The 19,457-nt window shown below is 37.2% G+C and overlaps 1 protein-coding gene across 1 annotated transcript in view; it reads left to right on the top strand.

The window, feature by feature from the left end:
• ANOS1 (anosmin 1) overlaps positions 1-19,457 on the top strand; it is a 134,059-nt gene that overhangs the window by 107,860 nt on the left and 6,742 nt on the right. The window contains exons 10-12 of the mRNA XM_063392812.1: positions 14,923-15,017; positions 17,073-17,244; positions 18,436-18,656. Of these exons, the coding sequence (XP_063248882.1) occupies positions 14,923-15,017; positions 17,073-17,244; positions 18,436-18,656 (488 nt within the window). The remainder of the gene's footprint in view (positions 1-14,922; positions 15,018-17,072; positions 17,245-18,435; positions 18,657-19,457) is intronic.

The raw sequence follows: 19,457 nt of genomic DNA, 5'->3' as shown, positions 1-19,457 counted from the left end.
GAACATCTCAAGCTTAAACATGTTGGACATTAGTAAATTGGTCAAATTTCAGTTGGTTGTAGTAGTCTTTGCTTTGTCTATTATGGTTTTCAAGTATTTTTTGGACTTCCTGTGTTAGACTTCATTACAGGAACAAGAGATAGTTGCAGAGATGATGAAATAAAAATATTATTTAGATTTTGGATGGGCTTTTTTTAGATTTAAACCAGTATGTTATCACAGATTTTCAGAATGGCTGGGTTTGGAAGGGACCTCTGGAGATGATCTAGTCCAACCTCCCTGGTAAAGCAGGTTCACTTGGAGTAGATTGCACAGGATCATGACCAGGCAAGTTTCAAATATCTCCAAAGAAACTCCACAACCCTTCTGGGTGTCCTGTTACAGGTCTGTCACCCTCAAAGTAAAGGATTTTTTCCTCATTTAGATGAACATTTCTCTGTTTCAGTTTCTCCACATTGTCCCTGGTCCTGTCACTGGGCACAGCTGAAAAGACTGTGGCCCCATCTTCCTGATACCCATCCTTAAGATATTTGTAAGCATTGATAACATCCCCTCTCAGTCTCTCCTCTCTAGGCTGAACAATCTCAGCTTCCACAGCCTTTCCCCACAGGAGAAATGCTCCTGTCCCTCTATCATCTTTGTTGCCCTCCACTGGACCTGCTCCAGGAGCTCTGCATCTCTCCTGTCCTGAGGAGCCCAGAACTGCACACAGCCCTCCAGATGTGCCTCACCAGGGCTGAGCAGAGGGGCAGGATCACCCCCCTGCTGGCAATGCTCCTCCTAATGCCCCCCAGGATCCCACTGGCCTTCCTGGCCACCAGGACACACTGCTGGCTCAGGAACAGTTTGTCCACCAGGACCCCCAGGTCCTTTTCCACAGAGCTGCTTTACAGGTCGGCCCCTGGTTGGGGCACAGGGTTGTTCCTCCCCAGGTATAAGACCCTATCTTTATCTTTGCTGAAGTTTACTGAGCTTTGTTCGACCCTACAGTTGCTCTTGTTATGTTGAAGTAGTTTCTTTTACCTCTAATGAAAACTTCAATAGCTACTATAACAGCAGTCTTTCTCGTAGTAAGAACAGAGTTATTACTTTTCTGTATTAATAACTGTTCAGAATTTCTTACTGTATTCCTAATTCAGTGGTCATACCATTCTGTGCAGGTCAGAGGTATTTTTATTTTTATTTAATTTCCTCCTAAACTAAGATAGCTCTCTAGAAGAGCTTTTTACTGTGTCCTAACAGTGTAGCCTCACAGCATACCACAAATTACAGAAACAGAAGGAAAGACCTCTGTGGATTGCTTATATCATTTAAAGAAAGATAAGCATGCTCCTAAGGTTGTTTGAGATTTTTTTCTTTATTTTCATCGGTCCTGCTTTAGCTGAGAAACTATTTTGCTTTTGAATTTGAATCATTTTACTCAGTCTAAAGAGCTAAATATAGGTCAGAATCATAGAAGAATTTAAATGAGCAAGAAGGGACTTCTGAAGGTCAGCTAGTCCAACTATCTGCTCAAAGTCTAACTAACTGTGAAGTTAAATCAAGTTTTGTCTGTAAGGCCCTGTAACAGATACTGTCACTGTTTTTTCAATGTCAGGGAATTTTTCCTCCATCACTACCAGCCTGCAGAGGCCATTTAAGTTTATTGCAATGTGTCTCAGGATTTACAGAAGGTATAGTGATGCCTTTTGACTATTCAAAGATAGTTCTTCCATGACTGAAGATGTATTCCTCAGTGAAGTTTGCAGATGAGCCTCTGGGAGGGGAGTGAAAAGAACACAGTGATGACATCAGGGCCGCAGCTCTCAGTTTTAGATCATCTTTCTGAATAGAACTCACCAGACCTCTGTCCTGTGCAACAACTGCACCACAGGGGGTGTTGCAAACTATTACCAAACTGACTTTGTTATACAGCAAGGGAGTGACTGCATATCAGTACTCAGAAACTGAACACAGTGTTTGGATAAAAGTCTGAGTAAGGGGATGGATTTCTATATATATGCATCATAGTGTGCCACAATTTGGTAGGCAGGAAAGACTCATCTGGGCCTGTTCTTCAAGTGTCATTTCTTAAGTCCCATTAACTTTAATAAGCACAAGGCGTGAATGGAATGTACAATCTGGACTTTACAGTGAAATAAAGCTCTTTCTGAAATAATCTGTCAGTTTGCATGCTTTGGTATGATGACAGTAATCACTTCAGGATGTATGGTAGCAAAAATACCTCCACACTTCAAGCAGTACAAGGTACTTAGCAAATGCACATGATGTTGCTGGACAGAGTCATCCAAAAGCACGTTGCATATGAATACAATAGTTTCTTTCTGAAGGAAAAAAATGTCTTTTCCTTGCTGCCTTTCATTTAGGCCTGGGATTAGAGAAACAGTGCATTCCTTAAACAGCATGAATCCCCCTTTTGTAAATGAAAAGTGGAACGTGTTCCATGGCCAGATATTTTGGCCATCTTGGTGTGTGAAATTAGAAATTGTCAAGTAGTGGAATCAAATTAAACAAATCACTTTTAACTCCATGGTGCTGAGGTCACATAGTACCATCCATTACCAAAAATGGATGCACTCTGAAACCCCTATTTAAAGGGATTAGATGCTTAGGATGATTAAGAACTCCAGTATATTATGCAGTAATCAAGACTGAAAGTGTGAAAATAAAAAGATGCATAAGTTTTCTCTGTTTTTCTGTGGCTGGGCAACTGGAGAGCTGAGTGTTGGACTTAGCTGAAAAGCTTCCAAGTTGCTGCAAATCTGTGTATAAAAATAAAATTTTGCCCACAAATAGAAGGAAAAAAAATCCCACCTTTTATGAACTCTGCATCAATTCTTATCATTTGCTTCAGTAATTATAATGCACTGAAATATCAGAATGTAATTTCTTTCCAAAGCACTTGTCACAACAATATTTTCTAAGTCATTATCTTACCTTCGCTACCATTTCTCAGTGCCTGTTATTTGAGTATAATACAACTCTCCTTGCTCAGGTAAAGCTTTAGTTTCCTTTTCTTTGAATTAAGTTGATGTGCATTTACTTCCTCCTGTTTAAATTAAACATTTTAAGTACTTCTAGATAGTTAAAATCAATATATTTGCCTCTTGGTTTTGCTTAAAAAGACAAATATTTAAAATGCATTAAGACTTGGCTTCAGGCTTCTTTCTTTGTGTTTCTGTAAATGCTAAAGGAGAAAAAAAAAAGAATACTTAAGGCAGGGAGAGGCAGAGATTCCTCCATTGTCTGATAATTCAACCAAACAAGAATAATGAATTAAATCACAGAGAAGAATAAAAAGCAAGGCATGGCAAAGCAAATAGAGAGCTAACACAAATGCTTTTAAACCTAGATCTTAGGAAAACAAAATTAACTTTCACTTAGTCAGGGACGTAAATGAAGTGACTGTGTGTGCTGACTCTTTGTTTGCAATAAGGTGTTTCATATGGCAGGTTTTGAAATGAAAGCTTTCCCATTGATAACACATATCAAATGGTCCTTTCTCATGGAAGTAGAGCCATTGAAGGTAAAGAAATCCTTCATTGGCAAGTTGGAGTTTCCAGCTCTTACTTTAAAGAATTCCACAGTACCTGCTTAACACTGGAGCATTGTTTAGTTTGGTACTAGCTGTTGCATTGGGCAGATTAGTGTTTGAGCAGCTGACCATATTCTAATTATTGATATTCAAGCAGTGAAATACTTGTACTTGAAGACATCATTGTGGTCCAGATGGTTCTTTCAACAAAATGATGTGACTGTTAATTATAGTTCAGTATACACTAATATATTGCCTTCAGACTTCCATGTGAATACAGGGATTTTGTCTCAGCAGTGATTGATTGTGTGGGTATGCATAATGTGCATTATTACTTAGAGATTTAATTAGTAAAGCTGACTCTAAGCACGGGACTCTTCAACTAGATCACCTCTTTAGAAATGCACTGGTACATATTACAGAATTTGCTCTTCCACATGTGCTACTCCTGACTGTATATAATGGGCTTCCACAGCATCATGCCGGGGGAGATAGGTAGTGCTGTTAGGTTTAATTATCATGGGAAATTATTCTGAAGTTAAAGGAATATCTTGTCACAAGTGCGATTCCTACACCTCCCTTTGTTTTTCTTCTTTACTTTGTCTTAATGTAGTTTCAGAAAAGAAACTACATTAAGACATTAGGTAAAGAAATCTCTTTACCTTTTTTAAAAGGGTGTAAAGGGGAGCATCTGACCAACTCCAGTTCTGCCTGCTTTACTTTGCCTTTAGGACTCTGGTTTCTGTCCAAATGTGGAATACTTACAATACTTAAAATGTTACTGGTGGGAGTCATGGAAAACATCAACCACAAATAATAGAATTTGGTAGAACAGATGGTTTTCAAATTCTAAAATAGTCTGAAATTGATTAGTGGGGTCAGTTATAAAGTTTTAAAATTACATTTACAATGGTGGCAACCTCAGTGGCATCTCCCCTGCAAGTGGGACAATATTGGAACGTCTTCTCAAAGGCACAGTTTGCTGCATTTCTTCATGAGTTGACAGGCAGAACAGAAAACCATTGCTTGTTGCCTTGCCCTTGCTTCCAAACCTCCATACCTTTCAGGGTAGGTGGTTAAAGCTCTTGGTATGAGAGATTTGGAGGCAATTTTCTCCAACTGTTAGTTCCAGGAATGTAACTGGAATTGATTCAAAGTCTGCCAGGAAATCAAATAATCACAAGTCAAATCAGAACTACCCACTGTGTTCCCAGAGCACAGACAGCACAGAACACTGATTTTACTTAACAGGCACCCGCTGATGTTTGCTGAAGGCTGTACTGGACTGGTTTGTACATTTGTACACTTTGTACAATTAAATAATTTCTTGTTTAATTTTAAAATTTTTGTAGTGTGGGCTGTGCACAAGTCCTCAGTATGACCTGAATCATACTCCAGAACACCTTTAGTTGTTGTGAAAGTGTTTTTAATTTGACTTAATTTATACATTTAAAAGAAGTCTTCTTTTTATTTTTAAATGTAGTAAGTGATAGAAATTTAAGCTTGATTTCTTTTGAACTTACATTAAAAGTTTAAATAGAAATGTAATTGCAAATTACCTGATCCATGAGTTCAATCTAAAGATAGACCATCATCAGGTGGAATGCATATCTGCAGTCAAACTGCAGATACACCTTCAATATTCCCTTGCAAAATGATTTATCAAGACTTAATCCACTTGAAGGCACTGAAAAAATCAACCAGCCAACTAATAAATAAACTCTTGCCTGATTTTTAATTCTTCAGGAAAAAATACATTTTCAAAACCAGCATCTTTATGTACCTCAATATGTCTATGTCTGACTAGTACAATTTTCTGGATTTCTAATTATTCCCTGAGTATTAGCACAATGTATAAAGTTAATTATTTTAACAACAAACACAGTACTTTATATATGTATATATGCATTCACATATAGTATCACTAAGCTTGTCAATGGCAATGTCTGATGTGAGGCAGTCTCTATAACTGAGGGGTAAAATGGCAAGCTTTTTACCACCCAAGTATGGAATCACAGAATGTTCTGGGCTGGAAGGGAGCCAGGAGGATCACTGAGTCCAACTCTTGAGTGAATGGCCCTTATGGGGGTCAAACCCACAACCTTGACACTGTTAACACCATGCTCTGACCAGCTGAGCTCTTCCTCTCCTTTCCCCAAACTTTATCACTAGGTCATGTTATGTCAAAACTCTGTCTCACAGGCTTACACGATCATACCTGGGGCAATCCCACCATCCCTACTGTGAGTAAAAGGTACTGAGGTTCAGCACTTTACAAGAGGCTTCTCATGAGCTATGGGCTAATAACTGCTCATGAGTGCTCTCTTAGCCTGCCTAAGTTTGGATAAAGCATTGATCTTATGATCCAGGGGAGGTTAACCTATCAGCAGGGAGTCATCATGCTCATGGTGAAGGTGGTTTAAACTAATGAGTGTCCTCTTGTAAACTGGGTCAATTTTCCTCCACATGCCCCTTTTTAATCTGTATTTTTAATTAGCTGGTTTATAAGATGGCTGTAAAACCAGTTGTATAAACACTAGAAATAGGGAAGGAAACTGGACTGTTTGAAGGACTAGCTAGAGTTGGAGCTGGATAGAGTTGGATACCAAAAAAGGTATCTGAAACTGAAATTATAATCTAATTTTTAAGATGATCCATATATGCAGCTGATGTATAATGAGTCGTTAATATCAGTTTCTTTTGCTCCAGTGACCATAAATTGGATGCAAAAAATATCCATAGTAGTCTAGACCAAAGATCCTACCCAACAGATGTTCTGTTCTTGGCAATGGCCAAAAGCAAATCCAAGGGAACATAACAGGGCAAGAGTGTAATGGTATTTCTGCATATTATTGTCCCAGCTTCAGACTGCTTCTAGGCTGTCAAAGTTCCTGAGCCCAATGTAATTTCATGGTATTTATTCACCTGTGATGCATTTATCTTCCCAATAACATCCAGTGTGCTATGAGTGTCACCAAGTTTCAGGGCATCTGAAACATCCTGAGCAATGGAATTCCAGAGTTTTAAGTGCTTGTTCTATGTAGAAACACTTTTTTTTTTGGTTTTGTTTTGAAGCCATTTCTTCTACATTTATATGAATCTTAATTCTTGCTCTGTTTACCGTGTCTGTATGCACATGATTTTATAGAATATTTAACCTGGTTTTGCTCTGTTCTATTTCTTGTAGACACATCAATCTTTAACTGCAGATTTAGAAACTGCATATTAATGCTGTAAACTTTTTGAATAGCAGTTCAGCAAAGCAAGGTCCTGGTGTGGCATTCCATAGTGCATGTCAGGAAAGTCCAGTTCTGGAGCTCCATGGATCACCTTACAGGCATGCAAACCCACCCGTATATGGCTTTTGCATGAGGGCTAAGAGAGAAGGGAGGGGCTGGTGCATCCCTGCATCTCTTCCCACTGTGGAATTAGGGGCAAGATGAGTCTGTACTTTGACTCTGGAATTGGGAGGGATTACAAGATTAGGTACCCTCAATATAGTGATTTACCCACATTATAGGCTGATTGTCTAAATTATTGTCTACGTTTTTCTAAGTTACACAGAAGGCCAAAGTTAATGGTAGAGCACCTGGGGACATTTTCAGTGTATGTATAACCTTAGTAAGCCTTGGACTTGTTTGTTTGGGTTTTTTTCTTTTTCATTAAATTCAGGTCTGGGATGGTTAGCTAGCTTTGAAAATCTGGCTATGAGGGAGTAATGTAGAAAGCCTCTATTCAGGCTACAAGCAGCTATTGTGAGACTTGGAGCTTACAAGAGGCAAATTTCCTTGTAATGGAAAACCAGAATGAGATACTGTTGAACTCACTCTGTATGGGATGCTGTGTGTGGGAAAGTAGGTACGGGTAGAGGTAATCCGGCTTAGAGATGATCCCAGGCTTAAATCCTTCAATATAAACATCTTCAAACCTTGAGGCTTCCTGGGTCTAGATATGGACAAAAATACTGTGTCTCAGGCCTGTCTTTGAATTACACAGTAATTGTTAATATAATTTTTGGAAAGGCTTACTGTTTTATTATACAAAGAATGTGTTCTATAGAAAGAAAGTTTGTTTTAAATGGCATAATGTGAGAAATGAAATCTTTGTGATTTAATTGAAATGGTTTATATTCCATGTAAGAGCAGGAAATAGTGTAGTTTGTCTTGCTAAGGGTTGTTTGTTGAGTGAAGTTTAAATGTCAACTGAAGGTTTTGGTGTTATTTTTGAACATAGTGCTTGAATAGGTGATTATTAAAAAACTTTTTTTTCTGAAGAGGTGTCACGAGTACACGAGTGAATTTCATAATCAAACAAAACTTTGGATTTCTTTTTACACCATCAAGTGAATCAATACAGAGGAAGTAAAAGAGACAGAGCTGTTATAATTTATTTTTTTTTGAAGAGAACTTACCTAAAATTCCTGTGACAAAACAGGTGGTTTTTACAGGGAAAAGCAGAATGCAGAGAGACTTGCAATGCATTAGCACATCAATTAGCACAACATTTTAACATCAGTTGAAGGCAAATTGTGTTTACATCATTTGCTGGACTACCATGAGTAAAATAGCACTTGTTATAATATTATTACTTCTTGTCTTATCATTAGCTTCAGATTGCAAATGTTGGACACCATGAATCAGAGTGATACAATGGCTCATGAACCAGTATATGAAAAACAAATAATTGTTATGATCTAGTACTGACTGAGATCATATTTTGCTTCTCTGCAGTACGCTGAAGTATCCCTTCCCAAACTGGTCTTGTGTCATGCTGTTATTTAAATGTAATAAATACCATGTGAACCACTTCACACTAATCATGTCTTCAAAACTGAAGGAACTAGTAGTAAATAACACTGCTTCATTTGTTCACTTGGATTTTGCCCATATTTCAGCCTCCCCTGCATATTTTTCAGGGCCTCTCCAGCAACTGAATTTCATCAGAAAAAGCACTGATAGAAAACTTCATGTATTAAATGTCTGTGTAGACATGGAAAACAATGTTTGTCCAATAAACAGATGAACCTAATGCTAAGAGAGCAGCAGACACTTTATTACATTCTATCTCAAATATTTGCTTTCTAGTTTGTGGTGTGGAAATGCAGAGTTGATAATATATTTTACTTTATGCAAGGCGTCATTAATTTAACCATTTACCATTGCTGCAGCTTTGCCATTCAATACAGTGAGGTAAATATTTTTTTCTTGGATGGTATGCTGACACAGAATTTATACAGAGCTCTGAAAAATCATGCTCTGACTTTACAATAGAATCAATTAATCAAGCTTGTAGATACTGAGACATGTAATTCATGTGCCTTGAGCAGATTCTGCCCTGTGTTGTGATATTAAACATAAAATATTTTCCTTTCTCTAGTCTATTTTTAGAGCAGTAATGCTGCAAGACACGTGATCCAGAAAGGAAATTAATTTTTTAACTATTTTTTTAATATTTCCTTCTTCTTACCTGTCTGAGACCATCAAAGACATGTTCAAGACCATCTTTTAACTATAGTTTAGATGGTCATTAGTCTTGATCTTGCTAGGTTCTAAACTTCTGGCCTGATCCTTTAGCTACCCTTAACTATTGAAGTTAACACAGCTGTTCATATGCCTAAGTGCTTTGTTGAATAATGTCCTGTGTGCTCAGAAGCTTATAAGAACAATCCCTCCCAGTATGCAAAGAAAAACAAAAAACATGCGGCCAGTCACAAAAAAAATTGTGATTTGCTATATGAAATTTCAGATCTAACCAAATATAATAAATTTAAAAGTTTAGCTGCACACAGAACAAATCATTTCAATAATTTTCTTACTGAGTAGTTTCAGAGATATGTTGTCCTCCTTATGGCATTCTGTTTGAGGAAAGGTTGGCTTTGAATGAGAACAGCAGGTTTACATATGGCTCATTATCTTCCAAGCTTTGATAACAACTCCTTTTGGCATAAAGTTAGCATATTAATTATAGGTATATATTTTGGACAGAGTCAGTTTGTTGAGGTATCTTGATAAGAAATGCAGAACATAGTTTCTTTTTATACTGCAATACTCATTTCATAGTGCTAGTTATTTGTATTAAATTGCTAATTTTATGCTACCAGGTAAAGGTTTTCATGTCTTATTTTATAATATTTACTTTAATACTGTATTTTATTCTAATGGGAAAATCTAGACACTGCATGTTAATTACTTTCAATCCTGTCACGATGCAGAAATCAACTTGATGTTACCGTGTTTATTGATGCCAGACATTTTTATTGTAATTAAACCTTAATTTGAGCTGCTATTGTTGAACATGTCTGCTGTGAAACCTTGTTTTCCAGCAAATCCCATTTGATTTTCCTCCTAATAAGTTTTTGTAATTTGGTTGCCTGCATAATAGTGCTGTCACAGCTGGTATTAATTTGCATTTTTGTACCAAATAGTAGAGACCAACATCAGAATAACATGCAAGAGCTGAAATACTTCTACAACACGCACCATTATTTTCACCACTTGACAGGGGTGGCACAGAGATAAGGAGCCATGAAGTACTTTACCTAAAGACCTCAAGCAAACCAGTGGCAGAGCTCACCTCAGTTCCTGAAACAGTCTGCTGCAGTTTTCGCACTGTGGACCACAGGATACAAAGAAATAAATACCTCTGTTTACCTGGTTTCCTGGGTAGCTCCATATTGGTGGTGTTGGGCTGCATGAGCAGATTTCACTGCTGTTATGTCCAGGCTATGCCAGTTTTTCGGCTACAAAGCTTCAGTTCCTTACAATAGTCAATTTGTCAGCCTTCTGGAACAGTAACTGTAATAGAAAGGAGAAAAAAGTACTTGAGGCAGAGAAAGTAGCTGTCTGCAGTAGCATGGTAAAAAAAAGAAACCACATTAGATGAAATTATTCATAGGGTTGGCAGTAATGTATTTGTACAAAACAGAAGCATGGAAGAGGTTGAAAAAGATGAGAAAAAGAAAAGAAAAAACCTTATAAATCAGTTTATTTTAAATAAACTGCAGAACCATTTAAACCAGAAGTTTCACCTAGGAGAACTTGCAGAATTACCTGACATTTTGTTGGATTGTTTTTCTGAGTGATACTCAGACCTTGGAGGTGATTTAGCCCAGGGTATTCCCGTTGTGCAGCCATGGCTTAGGCTATGTTGAGGTCTTTGGATTTTAGATGCTTAAATTGTGCATATGAACCTGAAGTTTTCCAAGTGGCAAACACATGTAGTTGGCATTGGAATAAATAGAATTTTGAGCTGTTTTTACAGCTTGAAGTTACGGAATAAATACACATTTTCCATCCAGAAAAGTCAGAAATATATTTATTTGTTTTTATTAAAATGGAACTAAAGAGTTTAAATTGGGGAGGGGGAGAAAGCACAAAAAATCCGGTGAAGAACATATTTCTAAACACTATTGATAGAGAGCTTTGTGGAGATACTCATGTGAAAATAAAGACAGTTTGGCGTAAATGAACAAAAACCATGCTTTACAGCATGCCCTGTTCCATACATTTCTAATTAGAAATGTAAGATTTCTATCCAACAAAGGTAGCTGCATACCCTTGTTGAGCAAAAGAGCTAAGCATACATGGGATTGTGAGAACATGACCATGTGGTATCTGTATAGACATTTTTTCTTAAGTCTAGAAACTCAATTTGTACATCAGAAAATTTACTTCAAAAATCAAAGTAATTAACATCAACTATTAGTTTGTTTGAAAATATTACTTACATGCATTTGTCTTACAGACCTAAAAGTCTTTAGCTTGGGCATCTGGAGATAATTTCCATGTCAGTATCATTAAGAGATTTTTAAAGTAATTGCCCTGGATTGCCCTTTTTTTTTTTTTTCTCTTTATGTAAATTTAAAATAAAAATAATTGTTTGAATAAACTGTCTGTGTTCATACTTAAGTGGCTATTTTGTTGACTAATTTCACAATTTGAGCAACTAGAGTTGCTCAAGTGAGTGCTAGAGTGCTTATTATGTCCTTCAAGTTCAGTGTTTCTAAACAAATATTTTGAGTTCTGGGAAATACGTGTGCTTGCCATTTGTGCACTATTTGTAGTATCAAATGATACATGTTCTAACCATGACAACAATGAAGTTAAAAAGCTTTATAAAAACTCGTAATTGAAAATTTAGAATAAAAAAACCTCCAGATATTCAGAAGGAGATTGATGCTGAAATACCAGGGAAGCAGACTGAAGCATCAATTTCTTGACAAGTGTTTAGTACTTATTTTAGAAGGAATAGCTGTGTTTTCTGTCCAAAATGAATCCCATTATATAATGAATATTCTGTTCATATTAACTGCTCAAATGACTTTCTGGAAAAAGCTGTGGCTGTGGGCTCAGTGTATTAACCTTAGCTGAGCTTGATCCAGAAGCCTTGGCTCTGGTGGCAGGGGCTGACATTCAGCTGGATGCAGCTTGAGCAGCTCATCCAGTGCCTATCCCTCAGTGTGCATTGCACAGCTAAATCCAAAAGTCTAAGTAAAATTTGTGGTAGTGATCTCACTAAGATACAGTGTGCATTGCTGAAAGGAGGGCTGGGAGAAGCTTTTCTTCTGCATGTATTGTAAACACAAAGTCAGCTGTATAACGTTTCATAAAACTCTAGAGTCATGATCTTTATGAGCAACTTTATAAGGCAAAGGCATATTTTCATCATTTTTCTCAGTTTCTTATTGGGCTTTTTAGATAATTTCATGCATTTTGTATCCTTTTGCTTTTAAAAATATTATATGTAATTTCTAAAACAATCTTGAGATTTCATATGCATCCTTCATGCATGCCTATATACATTTTGAGTTTTTCAGGGTTCTAGCTTTATTTAATCACAAAATGTCCCACCTTTCCCTATTTTTAAAAAAGTTCCTGTCTCAAGTAGGAGCCTCTTCCTTATTGTATTTCATATTTTATTCTGTTGTATTGCATTGTATTAGACTTCAGACACTGACAGGATAGATATTTTAAAAGGAGAAAATTGGGATGGTTTTGTTATGAGTTGTCTTTATATTTCTCTTTTTTAACACATGGCATTTAACCTGTGTATCTTCCAATTTTTTAGATAACAGTAATCATAAATATGGAGGTGAGAATTGAAGACGTTTTAGTCTTGCTGGTTGTCATAATGCCTTCCAGTTTATAACAGTTGAGGTACTTGTAGATGTGATACAAAAACCCTTTGCAGATAGCCTCTAATTACACATTCACTGAAAAGAAAAAAAAAATCCTCTATTTTCAGTATAGGTTGTTATCAGAATACTATCAAATTTAAGATTCATTAGCTCAAATAAAATCAGGAGGTCATGTTTATGAAAACCTTCACCCTACATTTACAGTACAAGCTGATAGATTTTTAAAATGTATTTCCAATTTTCTATATTCTTCTTTAACCTATTTCTATTTTCTTCAAATAGAGGAGTTACCAGAAACTGAAGGTGTTTACAGATGGGTTACTAAGGGTTTGCTAATGCAGAAAAGAAGTAGGAAGGAAGGAAGAAAAGAACTATCTGGGATTAGAAACTCACATAATGAATGGAGGTGGACCTGCCTGAAAATACAAAGAGGATTCCAATATTCCAAGAGCTGGAAATAAATTTTTTTTCCCATCCCTGGCAGTGTACAAGGCCAGGTTATACGGGGCATTGAGTAACTTGTTCTAGTGGGAGGTATCTCTGCCCATGGCAGGGGGGTTGGAACTGAGTGATCCTAAAGTCTCTTCCAACCCAAACCTGTTGATGATTCCATGATTCTACCTTGAATTGCTTTTCTGAGCAGAGGCCTGGTAAACCTCAACACCAATACATCTGAATGCTGAGCTGTTGTAAGGTCTTGATGCTTGGGAATTGTCTTTTCCCAGCTGCCCATGTAGTGGTATTTTGTTACCTACCTTAAGAATATGTTTTATACAGTCCCTGACTGCTGGACAGGTACAAGGTTTGGATAAATGTTTAGCCAAATGAGAGTGATTTATTTATAGATTTCAAGTGAAAAATATTACAAGTGAAAATACACATTTTTTAGCTTTGTAAAGAGCAGTCCACTCATGAAGACAGTTTAGAATAATCAGAGAACAACAGAATAGGTCAGAAGAGTCCTTAAGATCATCTAGCAGGTGATACTTGATAACAGAGTGAACTGAAAGAGATGAAATCATATAAAACCTACTTACAAATGCACTGTATGTTTTGTCTTGATCCAGTAGGCACATCAAGTAGGAAAACTTGAAGAGACAAGCAAAAGCACATCCATTTCTTTATTTATTTTAAATGAGAGGGAACAGTCACAAAGCAGGAAATGTGGTTTTTAATAGATTTCTTTCTGAAAGAAATATTTTTTCCAAAGAGACTGCAAAAATTATTAGCGTACATGTTGTTATGAAGTACAGCTACTGCAAAAATTTATTTCAGGGGGCCCTTTCAGCTAGTTTCCTACACTAGTAATTTTCTCTTTAGTGTACAATCCTTTTCTTCTGCATCCAAACTGCTCATAGCAGTCTAATAGCAGATCAGCCCTCAAGGCGTCAGAGATAATTGTTTTCCCTCCCAAAACCTGCAGTCAGGCACATTAGTGCCTCTGTCATACCAAGCTAATTAATAATAACAGACATAATTTTGCATCCTCTGTACAGAGAATGAAATCCAGAAAAATGTCAGGAACTGATCGCACTATCTAATGAGTTTTCCTCCCTTTGTAAGTTCTTTTTTGCTCTTTATTCTGTTTCCTTATTCAAGTATTATTAGACAAAAAGCTAGAAGAGCTGGAAATAAGTTGAAAGCTTATACTGTTGATATTCCAGCAAGTTTTGTCATTGATTTAAATGGGAATAAACTTAAGCCTTCAGTATTAGTCATAAGAGTCAAGACTAGAATTTTATTTGGACAGATACTGAACAGGTTTTATGGCATATCCTGAAAGAAGAAAGCTTGGGGATTTACAGGCATTTTCACATATCTTCAGGCACAGATTTCTCAAGCAGTGCCAGGCAGCAGTATTGCAATTCCCTAACAATATAAACAGTCAGGCTGTTGACGCCAAGTCAGTCCCACAATTTGTAGGATGGTTAGAAATAGCAGCATTGAGATTATTTTTTTTAATGTTCAATTTAATTTTTTTAATGTAAGCAGTAAATGGTAACATAACTGAAAATGAAATGTCACTATTTTATCTCCTTTAGCTGATACAAGGTTTAAATTACATTGGTGTATAATATTTTCTCCATTACATTAAAGATTGCTTAGTGAGGGATTACCAACTCTAAAATCCTTAAAAGTCCTTCTGTTTTTATCCAGAGAAGCCAGAAGAGTTGCAGTGGTGAAAAGATAAGTCTTTTGGTGAAAACATATTTATAAGATACGTCTTTTCCTCTCTTTTTATATCATTTAGATATCAGCATGAATCAATTCCAGGTCCACTGGTTACTGGAGTCCTGTGCACACAATGACACCAAAGGAGTGAAGAAAGTAACAGAGCTGACTTATGTAAGTCTGCATTCAGCCCTCTGCTCCACTCTGAGTAGTTCCTGGGCTCCAAGAGAAAGAATGGTTCTGTAACATAACACAGTATGTTATACCCTGTTTCATAAATCAGTAAGGATGCTTTCTTTTTTATGTTCCTCTTTGGCAAAAGATAAAAATTATGTATCTGGACAGGTTTTGGGTTGCTTGGATTTCCTAAATCCGCACTAGGCTAAAATATTTTATTTGTTTTTGATGTTGTTCAGAAAATGAGACCAGACAAACTTCTTAACTAAGTACTTGCATATCTCTACAGCATTTAGAACATGGAGCTTTATCTGCAATTAATAGTGTAGGGCTTTAGCACAGTGCAACTGCTGAACAGTAATAATAGTAATTAATAAACCATCCTTTCTTTTAGACATGCAGGTGAGTTTCAGGTGATTGTTCTCCCTGAGGAGAATAATAGATAAGAAAAGAATTGTAGGTAATAAATACTAGATATTAAATCTGAAAGTCAGACAAATATCAGGTGGAGAGAAAAGCTCCATGTAAGTACATGTCAGCCCAAATATATATTGCAGTTGCATTACTTCGTACTCAATTTGTTGGCAATCTGGTGTCATCTGTCACTGTAACACATTTTTTGAACAACAGAGTAGTGTGATTGGTGCAATTGATTTAGTGTGTTATGCAGAATGGACAAATCACAATTCACCTTTCCTTCTTACCCTGATCTCTACTACCCCATCAATTCAGGGGAGTTAATGGCATGTAAAAGAGTAAATCAAAAGCTGTAATTCCTCACACAGGATGGTGTTAGCTTGTATGATTTACTGCTTCCTGAGGTCAGCAAAGCACATATTAGAGGTGGATTAAAAAAATTATTCTGACATAATGTTATGATCATTTGCAGTATTTCAAGATATGCACATTGGAGATAGGAGAAACTTAACATTTAAGAAGTTCATTTCCACTAGAGGTCAGGAAAGACTGTTTGGACATCTGTCCAAATGCATTGTGGGATTAATGAACTTATTTCCTTTTTTCCTTATTTCCAGTCACTTTATGGTAATTCTTCCAATCTGTCATGATAAATAAAAGTAGTCCTGTCACAATTTTAAGGAGACATCAAACCTGTTGGACCACTCTCCCAGCAGGTGGAAGGCAGGGAGCCCAGTCTCAGCCCAGTCTGTATGTCCTGTCAAAAATGTTCTTCCAAGTGAAGGTTAGGCTAATTTGCAATTAGAAAAAAGAGGGAGTTATTCAGAAGAACGTGAGAAATTACTGATTCTGAAGAGAATTAAAGATCTAAAAGGTAGTGAAAGACTTTTGACCTTAGCCAGAATTATTAGAGATTTTTCCAGGATAAAAACCAACCAAGCAAACTTCTTTCCCATATATGATTTGTGATAAAGCTTTCAGACTGTAATTTTCAAAAGTACTTCAGACACCAATAAGAATTTAGCAGGACACTTACACTTTGTGTAAAGTTTTCTTCGCCACAAATTGTCCTTAAATAGAGACTTGTGCTTTGTATTTAGCTGTGGAGTTTTTCTTCCTGATAAGAATATAGAAGCACTTAATGTACTCAAGTGGAAAAATATGCATCTATAATGCTATGCTGAACTTTAAATGTGCTTTTAAAAAGTTAAACGTAGATGAAGCCTGTCATTTACAGCAGCTTAACTCAGCTTTCTTACGTATATTTAATTCGATTAGCATTTATATTCTCATATTGCTCCTCCACTGCCATCATTCATGGAGACTGTTCTAAATAGTAGAAGCCAGTTGTTTGATGTAGTGTGTTGCAGGAACTGTGTAGAATTGAAGGACATATTTAAATACCATGCTAATATATTTTACCACTGAAAATAATCATAACATTGAAAATACTTGTTTTTTTCTATGAGTTAAAACCACATTGGCATGTGTTAAGGATCCAGGAAAATATTTTTTGAGAAAGCTTTTCATCTTTTGCCAAGGTTATTTTGTCAATTTTTTCTTTTTTTTTTTTTTTTTCTTTTTTTCCTTGGGCTCTATTTGCAGCATGTGATCTTTTTGGTTTTCTTATTGTAGGAAAACTACATTATTCTGAAGGACCTGTCATTTTCATGCAAATACAAAGTAACTGTTCTGCCTGCAAAATCTAAAGGTCGTTTTAAGGCTGAGAGTACTTTCTTTGTTACCCCACCTTGCTCTGCATTTAAAGAAAAAAAACACAAGCACATTAATTGTCCTGCTGAAGGAGGTAAGGCATGATCTGGAGAACTATCAAATAGTTCCAAAAGCATTTATTATCACCAAAAGAGAGTCTTTAAAAGCAGTTCTAGAACAGGAAACGAGAGATTCAAAACAAATAAAAATATCACTTATACTTATGTGAAAATTAACAGAAATACACAGTAGCATCGATTTTGGCTAGTTTATTATTACTGTTTTGTCAATTAAATGTAATTGTAGCAGACATACAATAATATTTGTAATGACATTATTGGGGTTTTTTTTGTAAGGAAGAAGGGTTTCCCATTGTGTTTATTATAATGATGGATGATAACTGTAAACATGATTATGGTGGTATGACCCATCTTTTCAATGTTTTGCTGCAGATGCAAGCTGCTTTTTCAGTTTGATTTTGTTTAGGTTAATTCTGCTCTCAAATAAGAAATACAGGCCCTCGTATCTATTTACAGCATTGTCACAATGTGTAACTAGAGGTTTATGGAAGTTGCAGAATTATGGAGGTATTGGCTGGAGAGGACCTCTGTGGTCAGCTGGTCCTGGGTCAGGTCAGCCATGGCTTTGCACATCCAAGTGTGCAACTCTCCCTGGTTAGAGGGAAGCCCTCTCATGTTGAGTCCCTCCTCTTCCCAAGGGTGCCCCTGTGCTCCATAAGTCACCCAGAGCCCTGCTGGCCATCCCTGCCATTCCCTTAATGCCTGTCCTGACAGTTTCCAGCATTGCAGCCTTCCTAGGCAACTGTAACTAAGGTATAGCTTTCCCTAATCAGACTGCCCCTGTTAACTTGTACGACAGTTTTAGTGCATGAATTCTATTTTTTGGCTGAGTTATGGAGTCCTGTACTACCCTGTGCATTTTCTTGTCCTAAAACTTCCAGTCTGAATTCAAGTATTCTGAAATATGAGGAGCAGGAGAATGGCTCACTGTGAATGAGGCACTTAGATCTTTACATGCCATGGCATTCTTTTCTGTCCCTGCAGCTGAGAGCATTTTAACTGAAGTCTGAGTTTGGTCCAAAATGTCAGTGGAATATATCAAACATAGGTTTTTGGTTAACATTGAAAATGTGGTGGTGGAAAGCTGACTGGATCCCATGTAACACCAAAAATACAGCTGTGCCTGACCTTGATTTGTGAAATTAAATGAATATTATTGAAGATTAAAAGTTTAGCTAATCTTTTTTTGCTTTCAAAATTTACAGTGCCAGTTCCACCCAAAGTGCTGGCCAAACCCGAGAATCTGTCTGCGTCTTTCATTGTCCAGGAAGGTAACATCACTGGCCACTTTTCCTGGAAGATATCCAAGGCAGACCTTCACCAGCCCATGACAGGCTTTCAGGTCACTTGGGCAGAAGTGACCACAGAGAGCCGGCAGAACAGTTTACCCAACAGCATCATTTCCCAGTCACAGATACTGCCAGCTGTAAGTTGTTTGTTCCTTCCTTTTGCCAGTGGCTCCCTAAGTTTGTGTGTCTGTGGCTCATTTTAATGTTTAGTGGTGATGCAGATGTGAAACACTGGTTCTGCAGGTAAGTTGGAGCAAGAAATGCTTAATTTTTCCTCTTTGATTGAGATGCAAAGTATAGCTTTGCATACTATTCTTGATACATCAGACATTTGAAACTGTAGCACCTGATTAACTTGCAGAAGGGTCTGAGTTGAAACAGTATCTTCTGTCTCTCAGAAACCACCAAAATTTAGGGTATTTTATGCCAAGGACCATTCACTCTCACTAAAAATGTAGTATTTACCCAACCAGGGCTGAAATGCCCAGGGCCCAGCTGCTGGAGGAGCACCTGAATGAGCAGAGTGAGTGTACAAGTGCATTGTATGCACTCCTCTCTGTGCCCCACCCATGCAGGAATTTTATATGAGATGGAACAGCTTCAGCCATGTCTGTTAAAGGCAGTCCCATCTCAGAATATGTGCTAGTTTGCCAGGAAAACAATATGTTTCCCCCCCACTTTTTCTCTCTGTCCTTTCCCCTTTAGTGTATGGTCTGGCAGTAGCAGCAAATTATTCCACAGGAATAAGCAAAGTTTTCCCACAGCTTGCTTTGGCTTCCCCACGTGGGGCAGGTGCCAACCAGAACAACTTGTCCTGTGAATTCCTGGGCAGGCCAGCCTGGCTGGTGGCAGGAACAGCCTGTGGCCCACACTGTCCAGCAGCACTGCTCCTGCTGCCCCCTTCCTGGGACTGGGTCTTTACAGCTTGGAATGAGTGA

The sequence above is a fragment of the Prinia subflava genome, chromosome 3, assembly GCF_021018805.1.
Source record: "Prinia subflava isolate CZ2003 ecotype Zambia chromosome 3, Cam_Psub_1.2, whole genome shotgun sequence".
In the NCBI taxonomy this organism is placed as follows: Eukaryota; Metazoa; Chordata; class Aves; order Passeriformes; family Cisticolidae; genus Prinia; species Prinia subflava.
The sequence above is the reverse complement of the archived record's forward strand: the minus strand, read 5'-3'. Positions and strand labels throughout refer to the sequence as shown.